The sequence below is a fragment of the Rutilus rutilus genome (genome assembly GCF_951802725.1).
Source record: "Rutilus rutilus genome assembly, chromosome: 19".
In the NCBI taxonomy this organism is placed as follows: domain Eukaryota; kingdom Metazoa; phylum Chordata; class Actinopteri; order Cypriniformes; family Leuciscidae; genus Rutilus; species Rutilus rutilus.
Window position 1 is genome coordinate 11,462,096 of NC_140232.1, and position 27,086 is coordinate 11,489,181.

The 27,086-nt window shown below is 36.2% G+C and overlaps 1 protein-coding gene across 2 annotated transcripts; it reads left to right on the forward strand.

The window, feature by feature from the left end:
- The first annotated feature begins 1,917 nt into the window (after positions 1-1,917).
- Positions 1,918-25,751, forward strand: rab11fip1a (RAB11 family interacting protein 1 (class I) a). 2 transcript variants are annotated; one of them, XM_084388706.1, is made up of 6 exons: positions 1,918-2,394; positions 12,767-13,185; positions 13,985-14,876; positions 19,112-20,818; positions 22,082-22,193; positions 23,897-25,751. In XM_084388706.1, exons 1-6 carry the CDS (start codon positions 2,051-2,053, stop codon positions 24,083-24,085), a joined length of 3,663 nt encoding a protein of 1,220 aa, XP_084244832.1. In that variant the 5' UTR covers positions 1,918-2,050; the 3' UTR covers positions 24,086-25,751. The 2 variants fall into 2 exon arrangements, with proteins under 2 accessions (XP_084244832.1, XP_084244833.1); XM_084388707.1 differs by lacking the exon at positions 19,112-20,818 and having other exon boundaries at positions 1,919-2,394; positions 23,897-25,739.
- Positions 25,752-27,086: the final 1,335 nt, after the last annotated feature.

Consider the following 27,086-nt stretch of genomic DNA (forward strand, 5'->3'; position numbering starts at 1 on the left):
CAGAAATCTCCCTTAAAACTGATAAATATTAAAATACCACATATTGCTAAAGAAGTCCTCCCTTTTCCCAAAATCACAAAGCATTTAACGTCATGATGACCCTTTTGTGATTAATGTAAACGTTGATTATGAAGCCTGATATAAAGTGATCACCATCGTGTCATTATTACAGATTTTATGTGCTATGATTTCAGACGTTTTGGGTGTCATTTGAAACTACAACAACAAAAAACCTAGTCAAATAATAAATGAAATTTGTGGCCTACTCAAGTTGGCCATGTGTATGTAGCCTAATGTGTTTTCTCTTAAAAACAAAGGAAATTTGGCTTGTTTGTGCATAATGGTTTCATGTGACATTGTGATATTTGCATGAACAATTTTCTTTGCCTCTGGGTAGGCCTAGATTCTGATGGTCAGTATAAATTCAGTGTTATCCTAATTATTATTGTTATTATTAAAATCTCCCTTTCAATGTTCGAGATTTCAATGGTAACATGATTGTTTTGACTATCAACTCAAAGTATAAAAGGGAGATTTTAAAAATAACACGAGTATTTATATTTTTCTAACTCACTTCAATATGAAAATGATAACATTTTTGTATCGATTTCAGTAATATATTTTCTATAGATGTTAAGATTGTGCTTTTTCAATGACCTGATGCAAAATAAAGGTTTGGGAAAAAAATGCCATAAGATCAAAATTATTTTTTTTGTTTCTGTATCATATGTGATCTAAGTGAGAAAAGTCCCAAGTTACTCGTAGTTTTCATTTCTCAATTACGTAACTTCAGTTTCTATGTAATATGTAAATCGGCATCCTCCACAAGAAATAAAGCCAATCAAAAGTAAGCCTTTTTTTATTGACACAAGGATTATCAGAGTGTGGTACTTTAGAGATTGGGCGGGACAAACACTGAGACGCTCAATGAGAACAGAGAAAGAATATAACGCCAATAATACTGAGTAGCCTACTGACAAGACTGGCCTCGGCAGAAGGTTTAAAGTCGGTCTGGAGCAAAGTGTGCTAATCTGAAAGATGACTAATTGGCTTTAAAAATTTTACTCACTGTTGTTTTCTATTTGTGAAAAAAATGATTAATCACTTACTCCTCAAGTTGTTCCAAACCTGCATGAGTTTGTTTCTTCTGTTGAACACAAAATAATATATTTTAAAGAATGTCGGTAGTCAAACAGTTGATGGTAGCCATTGACTTCCATTAGGAAAATAATGGCCTATAGTCAATGGGTGCCGTCAATTGTCTAGTTATCAACATTTCTTAAAATATCTTATTTTGTGTTCAACAGAAGAAATAAACTCATGCAGGTTTGAAACAACACTATAGGGTGCAGTAAAAAACGACATATTTATTTTTTTATTTTTGGGTGAACTATCCCTTTAAGCTTTTATCTGAGCTTTAGGCCTACAGTGATTCATCTCTAGACAGATAAAGTCTGAGGAAGTAAATTGAGGAAACGCTAATAAGGAAATTCTTCAACAGTTTCTAAAATCTCTATTAAGGTAAACTGAACTGAGACGTGAAGGGATTTGTGACTGTACATGTGCAATAATATTTAATGAGGTAATCGGCAAGGCAGTTTCTGATTGGTTGTCTGTTGCTAAACAACTCGCTGATACTGTAGGGTAGGCAAACCCGCATCGTTTACTACTGTACACCTTTGGTGTCGCACTTTGAGGTTAAAATTGTTGAAAAAGTCATGACCAAAGATTAAAAGTGGTACGTGCAACGTTGTTAAAAGGTCGGGATTAAAAATAAATAAATAAATAATGGTTTCACGGGGCTGAGTGTTCAATCAAAAGCTCTTCATTAATAGTTTAATAATGTGAAGAATGATGTGATACCTGCATCACCTGAACGCTGGGTCCACAGTGACGTCATGCGCGAGGGGCGGGACTTATATAAGATCTGCCAAACAGTTACACGCAGGATAGGAGCCAGAGCGACGCCGGATACTAGACAAACTCCAAGCGGGATCGAACGAACAAAGCGCAACTTCTCGTCCCGGTTGAACCTGGACTTTAACTGAGAATGTCTTTGGGTGACCAGCAGTGGTATCCCACGAGCGTTCAGGTAACAGTGCTCAAAGCGCGAAACCTGCGGATCAAGGGCAAAAATGGAACGAACGACGCATATGCCATCATGCAGGTGGGCAAGGACAAGTTTTCCACGTCCGTAGCGGAGAAATGCGTATCGCCCGAATGGAAGGAAGAAGCGACGTTCGATCTGCCGCTCTTCCATCAGGGGAACGCGGAGCGATGCACGCTTTACATCATCGCGATGCATCGAGCCCTGGTGGGACTGGACAAGTTTTTGGGACAGGCTGTCATCAACTTAGTGGACCTCCACGGCAACAGATCACGCAAAAAGACCGAGTGAGTGTCATTCTGTCCTATGAGGGAATAACATTGTAGCCTATCTTTGCGTCATAAAAGCATCCCATTATGACTCACAGATTTTTTAAAGTTCAAAGCGATAAGCTTTCAAACAGTTCATCAAAGTATGTTTTGGTCTTCTCTTTTGTATGGGCAGGATTCAGTACTCCACCCTTTTAAAACAAATGTTCGTCAAGTAAAAGTACATTTCGTCTCCTGGGTGTTTGTGTTTTCATGACCATTATACAGTACTATTTAATCTCTTACTGTATACGTGTGATGACGTGTGATGGATACATCGAAATGTTGTGATGAGGCAGAAACGATTCAGCTACGTCACATCACTGATTTTTGTGTATAGTCAAAACTAAAAAAAAAAAAAAAAAAACCTGTAGGCCACTAACTATAGGAATTATTTGTAATCAACTTGTTCCTCATATTCAGTTATATTTGGGTACATTCACGAACTGTTTTCCCCCTCTCCACTCAGTATGAGTCAACATAATAGGCTATATTCAAAAATAATTTGTCAAATAGGCTGTGGGTTGCAAATAATGACATCTACCATTCACTTCAAAGAATGAATTCTGAATGAATTACCTACATGATAGTTCCTAACATATTGAATTGTTAACACTGCAACACAGGGCCATAACCACCATATATTTTGATGGAAATGATAGATAATTGGAAAGGCCAAATTTTTGCCCCCAAATTTTGATGCTCCACCTCATTACGTACCCGCTCTGTTTGTTCGTAGCATGACACAAAGTTTTACGTTTTTATGCTGGTTTGCCTAAGCAGTATAACAGCGCTCGTCAATGTCGAAATGTTCGAGTTTTTAAATGTTTTTAGGTATCGACCTGCCACCAGGATGTTGTTATAAGGTTGCTAAGGTGTGTTCTGAATGTTGATGTGTGGTTGCTAGGGTGTTGCTAGGTGTTTGTTTAAAAAGAGCTAGACATAGAGCCAAATATTTCCAATTTTTCATTTCCCCCCCTATACATTTGGCCCATTATGTGAAAATTTTAACTATTATCACAAAAAACTCCCAGAACATCTCAAAAAGCCACATGATTTAAGCTGTCATTCATATAGTGAAAATAAGGGACAACTTACTTTCCTCTGTGTGATATATATATATATATATATATATATATATATATATACACACACACACATTATATTTGGTCCTAACCCGCAATATGAGTAAAAGTCATGCTTGCCTCAATGCTAGGAATATCAATTCTTTGACAATAAATAACGAGAACTAGTTCAACAGAAAATATATAAATAGCCTAGGCACCACAGAAACAGAACAGGTGCCAGTGTAGGAAACAGAACACAAACTTTGTTCTTTTAGTTTAGTTTCAATGTAGTCGTTGCTTGAGCTTAACTTTTCTCCAGCTTTTCATTTTCACCTTTGGAAAGGAGGGCTGCTCGTATTCAAAAACAGACGGCATGCGAGTTTTCCTTTATTTGCATATTAGGTTGGCTTGCTGATTTGACCAGTCGACTTCTTATTCTGGCCTTTGAGAGAGAGACCGGGAAGTGACCTGTCTTTTTGCCCGGTGGCCTTCGGCGTTTGAGGTCCTGTGCCGTTTGTTCTTGTTGTGTGCCGTTTGCGCTGCAGATTGTCGGACCCGTTTGACTCGTTGCTCCATCAGGGTCTGCTTGTTTGAACCAGTGGATCTCACACATGATCACTCACTCCACTGTTTGTTTTTGGTTTGCTTGTTTAGTATACCTTTCGAGCACAGAAAAAGTGCAATATAAAATAAACTATTATTATTATTATTATTATTATTGATGTTGTTGTTACTACTAGTGACTTGGCCCATTGAATCCATTGTCATGTAATCTCAAAATGTCAGCATTTATGAGGGTGAGCTCAGCTCCATGTAGAATTACTTGGTTCAATTTTAACAGAAAAGCTTTTTTTACTCTGACTTTTTTTTTTTTTTTTGTCAAGATGATTCCTACTAATTAGGCTAAGATAAAAATATGTGTGCCATAAACCCTTTTTAATCTTTGTAATGGTACTTATAACAGCTGTAGAACAATTATTAATATCAGGAGTAACTGGTGGCAACTTCATTAGCGGATCTGTTAATTTTCTTGGGTCAGGTTTTTTTTCTTTTTTTTTTTCTGATGTATGCTTTTGAAAAGTCATAGTTTATTATTCCAAGCAAGCAAGTAAATATGACTAATAGGGTAAAACAGTCCATCATAATCTCACACAACCAGTCTAACTGTATTACAAATAATGTCGTTTTTACATTCCTCTCCACCCTTCCCAGCCCATTGCAACAAAACTTCAGTAGTCATTAACTGACAAGCTTGAGTGACACCCTAGGTTGGGATAATGGTGTATATTAACATACATTGGTGTGTACTTTCCACCACCTTTTAGAATAGTGCGTGTGTGTGCGTACAGGTGTGCGTGTGAACACAGTGTTCTTTTCCTTTCATAGATCTGGTTCATGCAGTTTAGTCATTTAACTACTAATCCAACCTAAAGACACTAGTACATAATTTATATTAAAACTGTAAGCATACTATGGCCTTCTGTTTAGAAAATTAGGTTTTAAAAAGGTCTGCTTGCAATCCGTAAGAGTGACTAAATTATACTAGAAATATATTATGATTGCATGAAAAATCCAATGTTCAATAGAACAATGTGTAACTTTTATATTATAGTTGTTTTTAATAATAATAATAATAATAATAATAATGATAATAACAGTAGTAGTAGTTTTTTTATAATAATAATACATGTTTTTGTATTGTTTTTTTATACTATTATTATTTATTATTATTATTATTATTATTTACTTTTTCAGAACAATTGATAGAATAGAAAAAACAAAATATAACAACTTACCAAATATTTACATACACACACGTATAGATAGATAGATAGATAGATAGATAGATATTAGTATTTTTTTATTTTAATAATTTTCAGAGTTTGTTCTTTTTTTAATGAGGGCTGCTCTTTATTCAAATACAGAGGACCTTTTATTTGCCTATTGGTTTGACTTCCTAAAACAGAGAGTGAAAGGGACGTGTGAGATCTGTCTATTTGCCTTGGGTTTGCCCCAGTTCACATGGTTGCTGTTTAAAGCAGGTGTGTACTGTACTTGAGACTATATGTAATGGTGAAGTATGTTAATAGTTGTTACGTGAATGTTTGGGTGTATCCATGTAGGCTTCCAATGTAAAATAGGAATGAAAAAGCTCCTTATGACGTAATGAGAGAAACACTTAAAATGTGTGATTTATTTCAAGCAGGTGTGTTTTGAAGGAGGTCTTGGCTTAAGTATCACTGAATCACTTTATTGTGTCTCCCATAATAAACTCAGCTCTGATAAGTATTGTGCATGTCATACTTTCTGTAATCTATTAGCACTGAAGGTCAGAGGCTTTGTTTATTCTCTTCATGTTGTCTGTCTTTGACTTTGATCCAAAATAGATTAATTTATTGAATATGAGTACTAAGAATGAAACATAATGTAACTATTTGCTCTTTTATTTTCATTAAAGTCCATAACTTCCATGGCAGTATGTGGAAACCGTTATAATAAACCATGTTCTAATTCTGTTTTATGAGGGAATTTTTTTGTTGTAGAGGCTTAATAAAATGCCTTAGTATATGAAGGACCAAACCTAAAGAAATGATAGATGGATGGATACACTGAACAGAATTATAAACGCAACACATTTGTTTTTGCAAACTTTTTTTGTTTTTGTTTTTAAAAACTGCACATTTTAGAGTGGCCTTTTATTGTGGCTAGCCTAAGGCACACCTGTGCCAATAATCATGCTGTCTAATCAGCATCTTGATATGCCACACCTGTGAGGTGGATGGATTATCTCGGCAAAGGAGAAGTGCTCACTAACACAGATTTACACAGATTTGTGAACAATATTTGAGAGAAATAGGCCTTTTGTAAAGTCTTCGATCTTTGAGTTCAGCTCATGAAAAATGGGGGCAAAAACAAAAGTGTTGCGTTTATAGTTTTGTTCAGTATTGTTGGATGGATGTAATAACAGAAAAATAAATAAAGGAATAACTGATTTGATAAAACATATAATTCACTTTTAATTAAATGTAACCTTGAATTTGTTTTTTGTATTACTTTTTTGTATAACTTTTTATTTAATTTAATGTATTTAATCTTTCATTTATTTATTTATTACGTCATGCATTTATTTACTTTTCAGTGTGCAACATGTAAATTAGGGAGGATCATCATTGGTTGAGAGCTTTTTGCATTGTCAAATAATTTCATAGTGACCATGGTTTTCCAGATATAGAAACAAAGCTGGATCCAGCTTCTTATGTGATCTTCCTCTCAGCATCATCAAGTCCAGAACCATCAAGGTTTCTAGTCTAATTTATTTTGTAATCAAAAAGTCCTCCATATTAATTTATTATCAGATAATATTGACAGTCTGAGAAAGCTGTAAATGTTGGCACTGGCACTTCATTATAGTATTGTGCACTGCAAGAAAGCACTTTGTCTTTTCTTTTGCTCATAAAACACAAGCCATCTCTTTCTTTCTCGTTCTTTCTCCCTCTCATTACGAACACACAAGGGATTGAATTTTGCCTTCTCTTTTTCTTAGAGCTTGCTGGTGTCGTGTTACTGTCCTACTTCAGGGTAATGTTGATATGGCAGCTTTGACATTGAGGTGTGGGTCAGCTGAGCATTGTCTCTTATAAGAATATCCAAATATGAGACAAAAATGCTATATTATTGCAGTATTAATGATATAGTAAATTAATATTAGTAGTTAGACAGTTCTTATCTAAATTTAATGGCATTTCCCCCCTTCCAAGGCATTTTAAAGTCCCAGGCCTGTCACGTTTTAGCGCCTTTCCATCTTTTGATTCTCCAGTGCAGCGTAAGTATCTGTACGTAGTCTTCAGTCCAGGCTTATTTAGACTAAGGTGTGGTTAATTCTTAAACTCAGTGGATCATTTTTCAAATGATTTTGCTATACCTTTATCCAGGCCAAATATTCCCATGTCATATGACCTCTCAAACTCTTTATGAAATCATTTGTTATCCCATAAATAAAAGAGCAGATGAAACTTGCTGCACCCGTTTGTTTTGCAGTCTCGCAGTGGCTGTGCCCTTGGTTTAAAGTTTCTCTGCAAACATGGTTTTGTATACCTGAAACAAATAAAGGGAATCGGTGTGAACTCATGGTTCCTGTTAACCCTTATGTGCCCCATTCACAGCAAGGTTAGACCAGTTTAATTCAAATTTAAATTAAATTATTACTTTAAATTAGTATTATTTTTCATTTGGTTTCTTTTTTTAGAGGAATAGTTTGGTTTAATTTACATTTATTTCAGTGAGGATTAAATACTCTGCATAGCCCAGTGGTTTTTTTTTTAACAGAAGTGCTATTTTTATTAAGAGGAAGTCCTCTAAGAGCATGTAATAGTTTTATTTTTGACATTTGCTATTTTTGACTTCTGAATGCGCCATACTGGACTGCCATTTTGCTCAACTGTGTGGGGATTTTTGGGCTGGCGTGACAATGTTGAGTTATCGATTTTAATCGATCTTCATTTTAAAGATGACATCGGATGCCCCTTTTCACAAGATGTAAAATAAGTCTCTGATGTCCCCAGAGTGTGTATTTGAAGTTTTAGCTCAAAATACCCCACAGATCATTTTTATAACATGTTAAAATGCCACTTTTTGGGGGTGCCAGTTTTTATGCGTGTCCCTTTAAATGCAAATGAGCTGCTGCTCCCGCCACATTTCAAGAAGAGGGCGGAGCTTCAAGAGCTCATATCAGCAACAAAACGGGACAATCCCACGCACTGAAAATGTCAGAAACTGTCAGTAGCGGTGTTCAGTTATGAAGCGGAGTCGGACAATAATGCCCACAGAGCCGGAGAATAAATGCTGTATGGAGATAGAACAGGTATAGTTTAGTTTAATTACGGTTATAACTTATGTTGTCATCTTGATTTTATCCACTATTAGTACAAGCCTGTTGTTGCGGACCTTGTCTAAATGATGGCCAAAACTTTACTGATTAGTTTTATAAAGTTTATTGTACTTCACACAGAAGGTGATGTGTCTGTTTCACAAAATCACTGTAAGAGCTGAATAAAGTACACATTCCAGAAAAAGTCTTATCCATAAACTCTCTCTCTCTCTCGTGCATTTTCATCAACATACACTGCAAATTACACAAACACATTTGTTACAATTAACAGTAAACAATACAAACCGTATGCCTTTTCAGGGGGTGCTTGTTAAACTGGAAACTTTATATCCGTAAAACAACTCCTATGAACTGTAATAAAGTGTGCGCTCTCCATTCCATTACTGCCGTGGCCAGTATCGCTCTGGAGACTATAAGCTGGACCACAAACAGTTGGTACTGACCCATTCTTGAGTAACAACTTTCTAGCAAAACCTGTGTTTTGTATTGACCCTCGTTCACAAAGCAGTCTGGCGTAAAATGATTCGCGCAGACATAAACTAATTTAGGTAGGGGGCGCAGTCCCTTCGAAAATGAATATACAACTAATCCACTGCGTCATATTCACTCTTACATCCAACACCGGAGTGTCTTACGAAACATTATTTTTGCTAGAACCCTATTAACCTTGCTGACAGCCATCTTCAAAAAGAGTGTAACTAGTAGATGAAGGCTCGTCCTTTACGTGCATGAGCTGATCACTTAAACCAGACTTGTTTCATTTTCATAATGTGAATCTGGATGAAATCGTGCAGTAGATCTACTTCCTTGATTTTTGTATAAATGTGACTTGTTTATCTCTGAAAATGATAGAAGGCTTTTCCTGGTAAGAGCACAGCGTAGTTCACTGTGCCCTTCTCAGACAGAGTTAATGATTGCAGCTGAAGTTAGATTAGGAACCGCAAATGTTTGTTTGAGTAACGTTTTCCCTGTATAAAGAGATAAACCTGTGTGTGTTAGATTAGCTGCGAGGGCTGTTCACATGAAGTCCATTCGTAAAATTTTTCGAATGTTGTCTCAGATAACAAAGATCTTTCAGGCATGACCATCTGGATCGATTCCTGAGAGCTGCGAGAGAATGATGTGTTGAAGATTAATGCTTATGAAAGAGACTAAAAATGGGTTTGACTGCAAGGTGATCTATTAAAAGGGAAAAGGTTCGATGTGATATTCTGTGCTGCGTTTGTCAAGCATCTGTTGTTCGCCTCCCCTTTGGTCCAAACAAACTTTAGAGAAGAAGATAATGTAAATAGGCCTGGATTATCTTGAAAGAACTCTCCTTATCAAATTCTAAACAGTGACCTCATGAAGAACATTCCTTGAGCTTCGATTGCTGATAGGCATGATTTCCCTTAAGTCTTTCCACACCCCGAAACTCCAGATTTGAGTTTCCTGCTGTGGTCTGAGTGTATACGGTCCACTAACGGACTGATAGTCTGTGTTTCCTGGTCTTGGGCTTCTTTAGTTTTTCCCATTTGGATGTGATTCCAAGCATAAATGAGAGCATTTTGAACGACAGTATTATTCTTAAAAAAAAAAAAAAAAAAAAAAAAAAAAAACACATAAAGGTGAGGTGTTTCTGCACAACAAAACACTGAAAAATGTACACACATTCAGGGCTTAATGAAAAGGAAATATATTTATGTTATATAAAGGGTTTGAATTTATAATGCATGATTTTTAATTCTCGTTATTGGACACCTTTTGAATTGAGAACGGTTTGGCTTTTTTTTAGTGTATGTCAATAGAAAATAGGCTTCAATATGCTGAGTTCATGGGCCGGTTGCATAAACTGATAAGGCTACTTTTAGTCATCACATTTTTCTTTCTTCAGGACTGTTCATAGTTACATAAACATGTAGATTGGTCTAATTTGATACTAAACGTAAGACCCCTTGACTAACTGCAAGTCTTAAAATAGCTGGCCACAAAACATTGACAAAAACAAAAAAACAGCATATCACTTTATGATTTGAAAGCATGTCTGCAATCTTCAATGCTTTTACCATTAAACATTAATTTTTGAGTGAGTATATTAAAAAATTACAACAAAATCAATGCTTTTATATGAGAAAGCAAAGATAATTTTGTTTTTATTTCTTTTATATACATTTTTTTGGGTATCCACAAACAGTGATTGATTGTTATGAAACAGAAGTGATTCTGAATCATTTTTAATAAGAATGAATGGTTACGCATTATTTTAAGGTGGCAGTGTTACAGTGTAATTAATGCATTAGTAAGCATAGTGATTGATGTTGATATGGGATTTGGAAAGTAAATGGTAATAATAAGTAATGCAATACTTTTTAGAAAAAGTAATTAGTACAGTCATTTAATTACACTATTGCATATGTAATTAGTAGCTAGAGATTAATTACTAGAGTAACATACCAAACACTGGTAATTAATTATACATTAAAGTACTGAATAATAATTAACTATATGTACTTACTATAGGGTTAGGGTTAGAGTTGAGTGAAACAGTTTTCAAACCCAAATTATATAAATGTGTATTATTATTTCATTAATATACATTTTTCTTTTTTACAAATATAACATTTCAACAACAAAACAATGATTGCATATGATTCACAACATAACATTGCTGAATCTCTCTCACAGTGGGTCATTCTTATTGTTGAGCCCTGAAATCACTTTTAGGGTGTTATTCTAAAAGGGAAAAATGTTCATGATTTTTTTTCTTCTTCCTTAAAATTGTAGTAGCAGTCTGTCCAAAACTTTTGTCCTGTGGGGGTCCAAACCTAAATGCTTGGAATTCTGCTGCAGCTGCTTCCTCTGAACACATGCCACGTTTAATCCGATTCATCCGTGGGAGCCGCTGTTTGGTGTCAGTGTGACTGTAGACTACCCATGATCCCAGTGTTCAGGAGTCTATTATGACAACAGTGTGGGCAGATAATGGCTTGTTCATGATTACAGATACTGAACTCCAGAACTCTCCTACCTGCTGCTCTGCTGAAAAAATTGCCGAGCAGAAATGAGTGGACAAGCGTGGGCTAAACAAAGACATTTTTCCCTTTATTTCATCAGTAGGAGGGCCTCTCTGACCTGCATCATTTACTGGCACAGGGCTCAACTCCCATGTGAAAATCTGGCCTCTCTATTTGTATACAGTAATTTAGTTTTGATCCCACCACCATTTAAATCAATGAATTTAGCTAAGCTTATATAATAAAAAAGGGTATCATATTCATAGCCTGGATCTTAACCACTTAATCATGTGTGCTCATAGGGTTATGATAAAATCATGTTCGACTCTTTTATTTAAATTTATTTTTGTATAATGAATGCTAATGATCACTCTGTGGCCTTGTTATTCTCACATAATACAAATAATAATAATGAATATCCAGCCGGAGATTACAGGGTTCTTCTAGAGTTCTTTCCCCACACAAACAAATCTATTTTATATTTTACAAAAGTCAAAAGAAAATTTGCAACAATGCATATGAAATGTTTCCAAAATGACACTTAAATCATAAATTACTTGCGTAACATGTTATTTTAGCATTATTTAGTATTTGTTAATATTTAGTATTAGTAATTATATGTGCCTTTTTATTACTATTTAAAAAAAAAAAAAAACGTATTTAATTCTTAGAAATTTTAGTGCTTCAACTTCAACTTTTATTTGAGTTATTTGCCAAGACAATTTTTTTTTTCTAATATTTATATTTTATTTTAGCTTTATTTTAATAAGCACAAATTATTTCTAATAGTTTTATTTACTTTAATGTGATTTAAAAATAAGACTTTAAATAAGCTGCAATAATTCAAATAAATGACAATCCTTAAAAGGGATCTATTACGCCCTTTTTTGAAGTCTTGATTTTGTTTTTGGAGTCTACTAGGATAGGGTTTCATATTTGAATGTTCAAAAAAATATTATTTTTCACATATTTTACATTCTTGCAACATCTATTTTCCCAGTATGTCAGTAAGGCTCTGTTTAGTTCCTGTCTCTGTGAAGCCCCTCCTTCTGAAAACTGCAATGTGCTCTGATTGGTCGACTGTACCACGAGGTTCAACACACTACTAATGCAACTCAACCAGGCCTCACTCCTTTTTTTTTTTTTTTTTTTTTGCGTATGCCTTAGGTGGGAATTATTTAAATGAGGAATATCGTGATGTGTACATTACCGGAAGAAAACTCACGACTAAAATGGAGTCGTTTCACTCCCTTTGGATTGGCTTTGTGCTTTGTAACTTTTGAAAGTAACTTTGAAAGTTGAAAATGTAAAATAGCATGATAGGACCCCTTTAACAAGGGGAAAAAAAAAAGAGCACAACTGTCATGCAATCTAATGAAGACCTTGTCTGATTCTCTTTGCAGTTGGTACAAGCTGGTGGATAAGAATGGGAAACAAGAGAAGGACCGAGGGGAAGTTCATTTGGACATTCAGTTCACGAGGAATAACATGTCAGCCAGCATGTTTGACCTCTCCATGACAGACAAGCCTCGCTCTGGCATCTCCAAGCTCAAGGATAAAATTCGTGGGAAGAAGAAAGACGGCCTGTCGGATTCCGCCTCTGCGATCGTGCCCTCCTCAGTGGGAACCGACAGTGAAGGAGAAGGAGAGGGTGGTTCAGACGCTCCTAAGAAGAAATCAAAACTGAAATCCTTTTTTGGACCAAAGACAAACCTCCAAAGGAATGTGTCCCAGTCCATGTCAACCCTGGGCACCCTGCCTGAGAAGAACAGTTCACTCAGCAGCAGCAGATCATCCGGACTTAATGTGGACTCTCCTGATGGTAAGGTCAAAGGTTATGCATCTAATCCAAATATAGGTATCCACCCTTTTTCTTTTTTCCCCCTTTAGATTAAGCTTTTAAAAGCATACCTATAAATATCAGATTAAAAGTATTCAGACATGGATCCCATTTTAATCATTAAAAAGTTTATATATATATATTTTTTTTTAATATATATATATATATATATATATATATATATATATATATATTTTTTTTTTATATATATATATATTGTGCACTAATTTGTACACAGTCCAAAATTTGAGTAATTGAGTTTTTTTTCTTTTTCTGAACATCTCTTTTTGAGATTTTATGTTTTTGAAAGAAGTCTCTTATGCTCAAGCCTACATTTATTTAATGAAAAATACTGTAAAACAGTAACAATGTGAAATGTTATCACAATTTAAAATAACTTCTATTTTATCATATATTTTTAAATGTAATTTATTCCTAGTGTAAGTAGGTAAATATTTCTGTTTATTACTGTGTATCGTTACAAAAATGAAAATGATTAAATATATTTTTCCTTGTACTAAAATAGAAAAACAGTGAGATAAAACGCCTTAATTAATTTTAAGTGCATTAAAATCACTTCTTGTACTTGTTCAGTCTTTTTATATAAATATAATCTGATATGTAGCGCATGCATCTACTAAAATTCACCTCGACACCAATTACAAATCAAAAAGTTTGACATTTGTAGGTGTGGCCTAAGTTTCTGACATTATCCAAATACATTTTGGACCTCATGGACATTGCTGTTTTAATACATATTTTCTTCTATTTTCTCTTGCAGTGAAAAAGAGGTTTAAAATTCTGGGACACAAGCGCACTGACAGCTCAGATAGCAAAGCGTCTCTTGGCCCCTTTTCTCTTCTGAGCCGCTCTAAACAAAACATCCCGGAGCAGAATAACCTGTGTATCAACGGCAACCATGTTTATGCTGAGGAGCAAGAACCGAAAGCTGCTTTTGGCTCCACGCTCAGTCTGAACAGCTCAGGAAAGGGTTCAGTAGAGGATGTTCGTAAACACCATCAAAGAAATGCTTCCGACATGTCCATCGACTCATTTAAAGGCCTGAGCATCCCCTCATATAAGCCTGAAGTGCTAGACAAAACTCCTCTTGCCTCACAGAGCCCTCTAGAGGACAGGAGCCTCAGTCAAGTAGAGGCGGTGGAGAAGGAGAAGGAGAAGGAGAAGGCTAAGAAACCTGGAGGAAGAAGCCTTCAAGAGATGCTGGACCGACAGGAAGAAAAAGAGTCGAGGAAGCAGCAAGAACTAGAGAAAAAACAAGAGGAAGAGAGGAAAAGCAGACTTGAGGAGCAGGAGAAGAAGCGCAAGGAAGAGGAAGAGCTGCAGAAGAAGGGCAGCGAGGAGGAGATGCAGCGGGCCGAGGAGCAGCGGCACCATGAGGAGTCCAGAGTAACCGAACGCCTTTCCTCTCTCTTTGGCATCGGAAGGAAGAAGGAGGAGAAGAGAGAGGAAACAATGAATGAACCCAAACGTGTGGATGCGCCCTCCTCCATAAACCCGTTTGAAGAAATTCCCCTCTCCCCGGATAACCCAGCCTCTTTCCCAGAAGAGAGATCCACGGACCCACGGAGGGGCGCTAGGACCACCCTCACCCCAACGCCAACAGCTATTGCTTTACCCAGTCGCACAGCGAAAGTGTCTGCCGTCAAGCCGAGGTGAGTGCGCATATTGATGAACCTCCTCTTGATTTATGGCTGGGTGAATATTCACTGATTAGCAATGCATTTAATAGTGATATAATATTAAGCAATGTTGTGATGATTTTAATGCACAATTGATTGACCAGTAAGTTTCCTGTAGTGCTTGTTACACTAGTTAGCCAGAGTCTTGCATGGGTCCTGTTTGGTGACCGCCCCGCACCTGCTTTACGTACCAGAACACCTGACACGTTAATCAACAACCGCAACATTCATTTAACTCCGTACCCAACCGGTTTAACACAAAGACTGTGATCCAAACCATATCTGCATAAACATTTATATCAGGGAGGGAGTTTAGGAGGGGTTCTGTGCTGCGTGGATATTATGTGCATCATAATCACAGACAGAGGTGACTTAATTCATGTGAAATTCATAAAAGGTGTTGGCCTTTATAATAATTTGAACAATTAACATTGTTAACATATTTGACATTTAAAAATGCTTTTATTTAACCCGCAGTATATCCGTGTCTGTTGATTCAGACAGGTGTTTTAATAGTAAGTAGTTTAATCTCATTAAAATGTTTTAGAAAAAAATATAACTTGATACATATTTCTGTTGTTAATTTCTGTACATTGTTATATTGTTGCTTAATATTGTATTAATGCTTCCTTGTATTCAATTATTGAAAAACAATGCCTTAATTGTATTTAACTACATTTTTACTGCTTTAGTTCTTACATTATACACTACTATTCAAAAGTCTTGGGTTATTGAGATAAAAAAAAAAAAGAGAGAAATGAATACTTTTATTTCGCAATAATCCATTTAATTTGATTAACAGTGACAGTAAAGAAATGTATAATGTTACAAAAGATTTCTATTTTAAATAAATGCTGTTCTTTTGAACTTTCTATTCATCAAAGAAGATATTTTGTTTCCACAAAAAATATTGAACTGTTACCAACATTAATAAGAATAAGGCATTTATGTTACAAAAGATTTCCATTTCTAAATAAATAAATGCAGTTTCTAAACTTTCTATTCATCAAACAATACAGAAAAATGCATTGGTTTCCACAAAAATATTAAAACAACTGGTTTCAACATTGATAAGAAATGTTTCTCGTCAAATCAGCATATTAGAATGATTTCTGAAGGATCATGTGACACTGAAGACTGGCGTAATGATGCTGAAAATTCTGCTTTGCCATCAAGGAAATGCGTTCAGCGGCGGTTCTACATTGAATTACACCCTGGGCGAGACCCCCTTCGAGCGCCCCCCCAAAAATAACGTTAATAAATTATTAAAAATAAATAATAAAATAATGTTATTCATCTTTATTTAAGAAATGTTTAATATTTGGACTGGAAACAAGACAAAATACTAAGTAAGAAAAGCATTTTTTGCAGTGTAATAACTGAACTTGAAACAGTTTTGTTGCAAAGAACAATATTATGGTGAAATTAGATCTCGTGTTTGAGTTAAAACCGAATTATTGTTAAGCATAGCAAGAATCATAGCAAAAAGGCTAACAAATAAGAGTTATACCCAACAATTAATATTGCCCCTTCATTCATGACATGGATACCGTAATCATACAGAGAAAACATAGTTGCATACCTTTATCTTTCGCTCGTTTCTAAATTGGACACCTGATGGCTTTGACCTTTCTTGTCCATCTCTTATTTGGCACTCGACATCGACAATCAACAGATTTCCCCTGATCCCCCCATACCAACTGTTACTCACGAGTCACGACCAGAAGTCAAGACTAAACCAATTCACCTTGGTGGCGGTGACTAAGTAATCGTTTTGTATTACCTATTTTTATTAGCCATTCAGACCATTCAGAAAAACAAAAATGTGCAGGAAATATAGAGGCTTGTATGTATTTATAATATTATGAATGAAATGTGCGTTATTTGGAAGAAAGTCGAGGTGTGACTGACTTAGATAACTATATGGATCCCCTCCCCCCTTGTCCGTTCCATTTGGGAGAGACCCAGAGGTGAACTGTCATCCGCGCCCGCGCCTCCGCGCCCCCTCCCCTTTCCCCTTCTCAAACAAACAGCTTCTGTGCACGGCATCTTCTCAGCAAGCAGGGGCGCCTGCAGCTGCAGGGGGCGCAAATTTGCCAATTCCCCACACAGTGAAATGATAGATAATAGAAAGCCGCTTCCCGGCGCAGATTTATTTATTTTTTTTCTGCTCGTGCCGGCGGCGCCGCCCCCCCAAAAATGCCGCCCAGGGCGATTGCCCGGTTCGCCCGTGCCAAAAACCGCTACTGAATGCGTTACATTTTAAGATATATTAAAATACTAAACAGTTGTTTTAAATGTAATTTTACCGTTTTTACTGTATTTGATCAAATAAAACATTAAAAATATTACTGACACCAAAATTCAGAACTGTCACATTACGAATCTTATATCTATAAAAAATATATTTATTATTATTATTATTTATTTAAAAAATTTTTTATAGCACATATTATAAAGAAATAGTTTTAAGCAAAACACTTACATTTGGACTCTTATCTTTTAAAACAAAGGGTTTGTGGTGGAAACTATTATTATTATTATTATTATTATTATTATTATTATATAGATGAGACTTTCCATGTGCATGTAAATTGACTTTAATTAATATCAGCCAGCTCTAAAGCAACCCATGGGAACTATCTGAGCATTGTTCTACCCTTGAGCTCCATTTTAGTTGCTTTTCTTTTAAACACCCACATTTTTTAGCATTCTTATAAGATCTAAAAAGAAACTAAAAATGTAAAGGTCTGTATTATATTCAGCCGACCTCATGCTGAGGCTGCATGCTGAATGATGCGTCAGGCTGCCTTGTAATGCAGTTAGTATCTTGCCATCTGAGAGCTGAGGGAAACCCAGGCTGAAACTCGACTCCTCTCACCTCTGTCTACTCTACTGCTCTTAAAGAAGAACTCCTTCATTTAGACATGCGAAAATTGCTTTAACAGATGATTAATAACAGACGATCTGAAGTTGTGCACCATAACAGGTCAAGAGAGTAAGTGAACAAGTAGTTTTAGTGAAACGGCTCAAATTGCTACACACTGAGGTTGTTACTGAAAGTGTTTCTCGTTCAAAGACCTCCATTAGCTTTTAGCATTTTTGTTTTTGTCTCTCTGCACAGCTGTATCCCATTGTGGAAGTGTTTGTGTATGGGTGTGGGTTTTCTGTAAGGATGGTATGAAATCATTGTTTCTCAACTACAGGTGTGGGGGTTCAGGTATGACTGAGTTTCATACCCTTGGGTGAAAGTGGAATATGTTGTATCACAGTGATTTAGTCAAATACAAATCTCTTCATTCAATCACCTGTTGAGTGCTGTACCTGTAATACTTTAGGCCATACTAAATATAGCCTAATACGTTATTTATGGCATTTAGTGTTTGTTAATTTTTATGACCACAAACACAAAGTGTACTCAGAATAGGTTATATTGTATTAAATGATTTGCATTTTGGCCCTTTGTATCTAACTTAACCTGTTTTGCCGAAGGCATTTGATTGGTTAGTGGAGGAAGGAATGTGTGCTGGATCGTCATGTGCTAATCTTCTGGTATGGAGTGAAACAAGTTGTGAAAGATGATGATCTTGTGCTCTTACAGACAGTGACTAAGAGACATTGTCTTAGGGAAAACTGCATTTGTACTGGGAGTTGTAGGGATTTTACGGACTTCTGTTTTGTGGTGATTAACTATTATGGTGAGTAACTAATTTTCCAAAAGCTGAGTATAGAAAGAGACAGGAATATGTTTTGTTGTCTTTGTTTCTGTGGACCTTTTAGATTTGGAAGTGCAGGGTACATTTCCTCATGTCTATCTGGGGTTTATGTTTAAAAACTAGAATAGAAGTAAAATATTAATATTTACATTTAATAATAGTAAATGTATTTTTATGTAGTAAAATATTATTATTATTATTATTTATTTTTTAAAGATGTGTGTGTCATATATACAAATCATTTAATAGTAAGAAGACATTGTTTATATTGTTTTGAATGTTGAGTTGAATGTAAAGTGTAGATGTCAGGTATTGAGTTGTGATAATAGATTTTAGACCGGAGGGTCCTGTGCTGTACTTATTAAATGGATTGAACTTAGTGTTTTCAGTTGCAGTAGTAATGCCCAGCAGAAACATATTGGATTGTGTGCACTGGTATGGTATTAAAAAAAAAAAAAAAGTTGACCATTTTATGTTTTTACTCTTTGGCAGATTGGCTCTGAGTGTACTGCCTGAAACCGATAATAGCCATTCCCAATCCCCTTCAGACTCTGTAGACACCCAGAGCACTATCCACGCTTCTCCATTTTCCCCATCCCCCTCTACTGATTCATTTGAGTCTTTTGGCATGTTTTCCGATCTACATTCATCTTTGGCACCTCCTAAACCTCAGAGGAGTTTCATTGAGTCAAGTGAGTCCATGGCAAACCTCCCAGCTCCCAAATCTGACAAGAAGCGAAAGGCTCCTCTACACCCTGGTAATCATGGGGGCTCGTCCAAGACTGAAAGCCATCCTGATAATGTGGAAAAAGTGCATACCCAGAATGCCAAAGATAGACCGTCTCTTCCTCTTCCAGACTATGAAACCCTCTTTCCCAAGAAGAGGCATGGGGTGATGAGTCAGACACGTTGGGACCATATTATCGCAGAGGTAAACCAGAGGAACTGGGATTTCTCTGAAGAGATGAATGTAGATGGACCAGCGAAGCCGATGACAAATAAGAATGCGGTCTTAAAGGACAGAACCTCAGCAAACCTTAACCAGCACCAAAGGAATAAGGATGTACCTCCCCCTGCCCCTGCTAGGCACAAAGAAGCACTCATTCCACCCAAAGCTCCTGCAACACCAGAACCATCAGTTGAGCCTAATGTCCAACATGGTCATATCAGAGAGCCTTTATATGCTACGGTCAATAAGCCTAAAAACTCCAATAACATGGAAAATTTGTCTCCTCCCCCTGTCCAAAGTCGACATATACTTCAGGAGAAGGAAAAGAAGACTCCGACTCCTGATGCCATTAACCATCAACTCTCCCAGCCAAAAGAGAAGCCTACGCCAGCTGCCAGAGCCATTCAAAATGTTAATTCAAAGACTGATGATGTGGCTAAAGAGGTGCCTTCAGTCAAACCCAGACAACAGTCATTAGTTAAGAACCCAGTCAGACAAGTCCAACCAGACAAGCAAGTAACAGCTCAACCCATGATGTTAGAAAACAACAAAGCTGAGAATCCACACAAGGGCCAGAAGGAAAACTTTTCTACAGATGTGTTTGTTGAAGCAAATCACCTTAAAACTGCTGCAATTCCAGAAGAACATCATTTGGGGAAACTGACTAATGAACCTGATGGGAAGGAAATGATTGCTTTTGACCCATTCCCAAGTGATAAATTAATATCTAAAGATCCCTGGGCTTTACCACAGCAGGCCACAAATGAAGACGACCTGTTCACAAGGGGTGCAAAGAAAATGGGAAATCCTGAAGATCAGGCATCAACCATTGATAAAAAAGAGAACAAATTTGCAAACAAAAGAACAAGTGATCTATTCACAAATTTTTCTGAAAACGGCACAGCACCAAAATTAGAACGCGGAAAACAATCACCCAGCTTTACTGAACAAGCCAGAGCGTCATTTCATAGAAATTTTTCACTCAGAAAGAAACATTCATCTCGCCCGATAACAACTACTGGGAAAGCTGAGACAGAGAATAGTAGTCTGGATAGATCCGTTTCTCAGTCTTCACAAGATGCTGAAGACTTTGAGCTGACTGTAACTAGTGTTGCTCCAGCAAGCAGAATTGAACCCACTCTAGTAACATCTGAATCGCCTATTGGGGGCAGGAATACACTTCGTGCTTGGGTCTCGCCATCAGAGGCTCAGCCAGTTAGTAGTGGAAGTGCTGTTTCTAATTCAAGAAGGTGAGAAAAGTTCTCCCGACTGACCCCTACTAACAACTCACTGAACTCCTCTAACAGTCTGACACTCTGTGCTAAACCCATCAGCTTTCAAATCAGCAGCTTTTATTTTACCTCAATCAATCTCTGGCCTTCGGCATTTGTTCAATTGGTGGCTTAGTGGTTGGTTACTACTTCCTGGGATCTTGAGGGTTGGGATTGTGGGCTAGGGATTTTGCTATTGATTGTTGCTATTTGTGGTTCAAAATGTCATGGTCTTTTTAGACTTGTGTAATAGAACCGAGGCAGTGTCAAATAATACAGGGGTTTCTCCGTTCTGTTTTGTTATTGAAGGCCGTATTAGATTGATTATCTTGACAATGTGTACGTTTTATGAAACTTGATCCATATGAAAGGTTGTAGATGTGAGCTTTACATAACGTACACATTGAAGCTTACATAAAGTGATGCATATAAGACTGAGGTCACATGTTAATTTACTGAAATTAACTGGTGAGCATGAGTGTTGGGGCACAATTTGTATTTGTTCTGAAGATTGTGATGTTTTGCATGATTCTTAATTGCTCTACCACAAAGGTGCTTACACTTGAGTTTTACATTTCTCTGCTGTACTTTTATTGATCTTTTGATTTTGTTGGGAATTGTACATTGGGTGAGTTTGGAATGGTTTACTAACACATGCCACGAACTGCTTTCTGCTTACGAGACAGTATGTACTTTATACCGCAGTTAGTGTGTGAAAGGAAAAAAAAAGAAAAGAAAAAGTATGGAACACACATTTACAAATGTCATATGCAACATCGTAACATGACGCATCTATGCTATTACTACATTGCATGTTTACGTCAGCAAGAGGTGTCTAGTTATCATCTGAGAAAGGTTATTTGAGATTTTTAATTTGACTTTTTGCCCGTCATTATTTTCTCCTGAAATGGTCAAACACGAATTGTGGTACGCAGTATCCCATGTAGTGTGCTTTGGTTGTAAATGCACATTTTCGCATATCTAAGGGGATCTGTGCATACAGAAAATTTGCAACACTAAAGTACTAAATTATTAGCATGAGATAAGCGATAAGGTACGCCCTTCCAAACATATCCATGGCTCCTTAATCCTTAAAATTAAATTTTTTCTAAGGGTTTGTTTTATTCTTAAAAGTGTACATCCTCCTCTTGGATGAATGAAAATGCTCTAGTTATTTGCCATTGTTTGCAGTACAGTTTTCATGTTCATTTCGATAATATGTCTATATCTCTCCTTTCTTAGGCCTCACCCAGTGAAACCCATGAACACCACAGAGAGCCAGTCTTCCAGTGTTCTCGCTGTGGGGAAAGACCCAAAGACTTTCACCATCAAGGAAATGGCTGAGAAGTCAAAGGTACAGTAATTTACCTAGTTTCTGTCTCCTTGCTGTTTAGCACAGGGGTCGGCAACCTTTTGCCAGTTTCCTAGTTAATCACTGTGCCATTTCTGAAGCAATTTTCCAATTTTTTAGTTTATTTGTCAAGTTACTGTTTTCATGTTTAAATTAGACTTTGAATAACTTGATTTCTAATGTGACCCTGCTGAACCCCACTGCGTATACAGAGTTTGCACATCACCATCATTGTGATGTGTGTGGAATATTTAAAAGGACTCTGTGTACTTATCTCCTATCTCCGATATTTATAGCATTAACTCTTTTTTCTTTCTCAAAGCTAAGCACAACAAATGCAGCAGAACAAACTGTAAGCTGTCAGTCAAACAGACTTAACTTGTGTGATACATCTGCTGTCTTAATCTGTGTTGTGCTTTCAGCGGCTCGTTTAATAGTATTTATAGCTCCTAACTTAATAAAACAAGTTGTCTTACTGTGAGGAATGATTACCTCAAAATGTAGATCTGTATGCAGATGTGAAAAGTGAAATCCATACACCCGTCACTGTGATTTTGCCAAGAACGACATGTTCATGGATCAACATAATTACTGTAACCATTCCTGTCTGAAAATTTAGAACTTATCCCTAAAATCAGAGGTAAATGATTAGAAGCACCTAACCCTGGCTGTAAACCTAAACTTGACATAAACTGTAAACTTGTCCCTCATATCTGATTAGTTGATTGGAATGTTGTTCCAGGATCAACAAAGATGTTGATCCAGGAACACGTTGTAGCCTGCTTGGTGAAATCACGTTCACCTACATATAGTACACCTCTCTCGCTTTTGATCACGTGCCAATGTTGGCACATGTGCCACAGGTTGCCGACCCCTGATTTAGCACATTGAAGAATAAGTTGTCAAATTTACATATGTGACCCTGGATCACAAAACCAGTCACATGTCGCACGGGTATATTTGTGGCAATAGCCAACAATACATTTATGGGTCAAAAATATAGATTTTTCTTTTATGCCAAAAATCATTAGGATATTAAGTAAAGATCATATTCCATGAGGATATTTTGTAAATTTCCTACTGTAAATATATAAAACATTTATTTTTGTGAGTAAAAATTGTATTCAGCTTTTTATATGTATAAATCTCAATAAAAAAAAATTGTGACTGGTTTTGTGCTCCAGGGTCACATATGGGAATAAAACAATTTGTAAAGAAAAACATATGCAGGCACAATTTAAGTCTGCTTTCATTTTGAATTTGATTCTAGTTTTTAAACCCAAGTATCGGCTGATTTGGGGTATTTAAGTGTGCATGGTCATTTCTCGTATTTTATGTTCACTCGCCTACAGTTAATTTTTAAAAATGTCAATCTATTATTAACACTGAAAAGTGGAACTTAATTTAGATTACATTTAATATACTGTACACTATAATGTTGTGACCCTACTTTTGCTTGTAGCATTTAAAACAATTGATTTTAGTTATTTTTCTTTTTCTTTTTTTAGACAAAATATTACAGAATTTTTATATTGACCAATAACATGTAAATAATTATCATTATCAGCCAAAATTTCAGTATCAGTCCATCCATAGTTTTTAGGATAATGAAAAACATCAATCACATGTATCCAAACTTTTGATTGGTACTGTATAACTTATACTTTCTTTTTTTCCTTTGTTCCTTCATTTCACTGCACATCCAGATTGGAGAGAGCGCTCCGTTCACCCAGCTCACACAGGGGGAACTGATCACCCTGGTGGTAAAGCAACAGGCTGAACTATCCAACAAAGATGCCAGGATCGTGGAGTTAGAGGAATACATCGATAACCTGCTAGTTCGCGTCATGGAGGAACAACCGGCCATCCTGCTTTCACTTAATTCCAAGTGTTAGGGTTTGATCAGAACATTTGCCCTGATCATAACACTCAGACACTTTAATATTGTGGGATTTGCCTAGTATGCACAGGAGGATTTGGGATTTCAGGCAGAATGTAATATCACATCTCATAATCAGTTTATTTGCTTTAATATTTAATGCACGACTTCACATTCTGATTTCACCACCAATATCTTACAAATAACTTCTTTTTATATGTGGATGTTTGATAGTATATCAGGTCCAACTATTCCAGAAGTCTGCAGTTTGAATGCTGGGGTATTGTTATTGTTTGGTGTTTTTTTCCTGTTTGGATCATGGTACGATCCAAAAAAGCTACCCAACAACAAAGGCATCCTATTTATTGAGCATCTCATTGTCTTTCTGTGCACCTTTCCATTTAGGCAAAGATTCGATCTTGACTACTTCCTTACTTCAACGCTTCTATGCTGTTGATGCGGCCTTATGTCTGTTGGGGCTCAAATCAAGGGCGGACATTTACACTATGCGCACTTTTAACCTGAACGGGGTGTTTCATTTATGAAGGATAGTGTTTTTATATTAAGTAGTTATCTGAAATACCCTATAGAATTACCTCTGTAGAAATGCCTTAATGAAGACATATATTTTTCTGTATGTATACTTCTGCTTATGAAAGGCCTTTGTTCTAACACTGGATATATAGTTCATTTTCAGTGCCCTGGTCAATATTGACTACATATATTTGTTCTTTTTATTCGATTTTATTTGATTTCTTTTTTATTTGATTTGATCTGAATTGGCTGTTAAATGAATCAAAATCTGATGTTTTAATGGTACATGTTTGTTTTTATATTATAGTTGACCAGGCATTCTTTAAAGAAAGCTTGATATCAAACTTTTGAGCACATGTACATACTTGTGGCATCCTGCAATTGATAATAATGAACAAGCAATAACTGTTTGGAGAATTTTGTTTCCTGAATTTCAGGTAATGTGATACTTTCCTCAAACCGGGATCTTTTGCGTTGTCATGTAGCCTGTTGACATCACAAAAGTGTTGAAAGATTGTCTGTTGTGAAACCAAAGATCTTTGTTTTGAAACTAAAGTCTTACCATACGGTACCGGTCGCAAATCTGCTCCCCAGTACATGTTATATTCTTATTATTAATATTAATGTTTTTAACCAGTGAGTAAACATTTACTTGTTTTTAACCTATCTTGTCCACTTGTGTAACTAGGAGACAATTATCTCTCTTAACGAGGATGGAGGAAATAACCATATGTTGTTTATTTATTTGTTTGCCATTAGGGCAAAATTAAATGTTTTCTGTGTTGCAGTTATATAAATTCAGTTATGAGAGTATTCATAATCAAGAGCTTCTGCTGAGTTCATTCAAGTGTTGTCAATCACTTTGAGTGAGTTCACTAAACTATTCACAGCATTTCCACTGTTAACTGGTTCTGCACACTCCAAAAAATGATTTTATATCTGAATTTGAATGAGAAGCCTTATTAATTATTCCAGATGTTATGCATATATTTTGTAGACCTGTGCCTTCTCTTTTTATTCAAGATTCCATGTCATTAAGACATGTCATATATTGGTTTGTTCCTTATCTTCAATAACTGTGGAACTGGCATTTTGATTATGCTTCAATTCATTGAATAAAACTTAGCTGAACATAGTCTGTGTTTTATAAATATAATATTTGGATTTTGTTCATTGATATGATGTTTAACAGTTTGTAAACATTCAAATACAAAAGTATATGAGTCAATATATTTTAATGTGCATAAATGAACCATTGAAGTTTAACAAAAATTCTGTCATTTACTCACCCTCATGTCGTTCCAAACGTATGACTTTCATCTGTGAAACATGATATTAAATATACAAGATATTTAGAAAAATGTTTTGACAGTCTTTGTCCATTTAAGGAAAGTAAAAACAACATCGGACCTTCATTGTTTGGACAAAGAAAGACATTTTTATCTTTATCCTTTTTTTAAATCTTTATGAAAATACCTTATTTTGTGTTCCAGAGAAGAAAAAGCCAGATAGGTTAGGAATGACGTGTGAGTAAATGATGATTTTTGTTAAAGGGGTGGTATAATGCTCTTTTCACAAGATGTAAAACAAGTCTTTGATGTCCCCAGAGTGTGTATGTGAAGTTTTAGCTCAAAATACCCCACAGTTATTTTTATATAGCATGTTATAGCATTGTCTTTTTGAGGGTAAGCAAAAACGCACCGTTTTTGTGTCTGTCCCTTTAAATGCAAATGAGCTGCTGCTCCCAGCACAGGGGGCGGAGCTTCAAGAGCTCGTGTCCTTTTACCTCACACAGGCATGCACTGGAAATTTCAAAAACCTTTAGCCTTTTATGTTCAAACCGAAGTCAGAAAGATGGAGAGACTCAAGAAGAAGAGACAACATTTAGTCAGTGTTTCTGAATGGTTAGTTGGTGAATTTATTTTGCTAATGTGTAGTTATCTTCTAGTCATTGACTAGCATATTCTGTCTTGATAATCTATAAATCGTGTTCCGGGGGTGGGGTTTATGTAAATTTTAGGGTTAGTGATGTCACTAACCCGGGAGGAATGTTGTGTAGTCCATTCCAGCCGTTTGTTGTAGTCCTTAAAAAGCTATTTCTTTAAAAGCAAATATCTCCCTTTACTTTGAACTTTGAGCGTTGTAACTTTGCAGATGTTGTTTATGCTCAAACAGCAACATTACACACTCACTAAAGTTAGAAAAGTAAAATCATAATCAACCACCCCTTTAATAATAGTAATGAAAATTTAGCCTGACATAAGACATACACTCACCTAAAGGATTATTAGGAACACCATACTAATACTGTGTTTGACCCCCTTTCGCCTTCAGAACTGCCTTAATTCTACGTGGCATTGATTCAACAAGGTGCTGAAAGCATTCTTTAGAAATGTTGGCCCATATTGAAAGGATAGCATCTTGCAGTTGATGGAGATTTGTGGGATGCACATCCAGGGCATGAAGCTCCCGCTCCACCACAT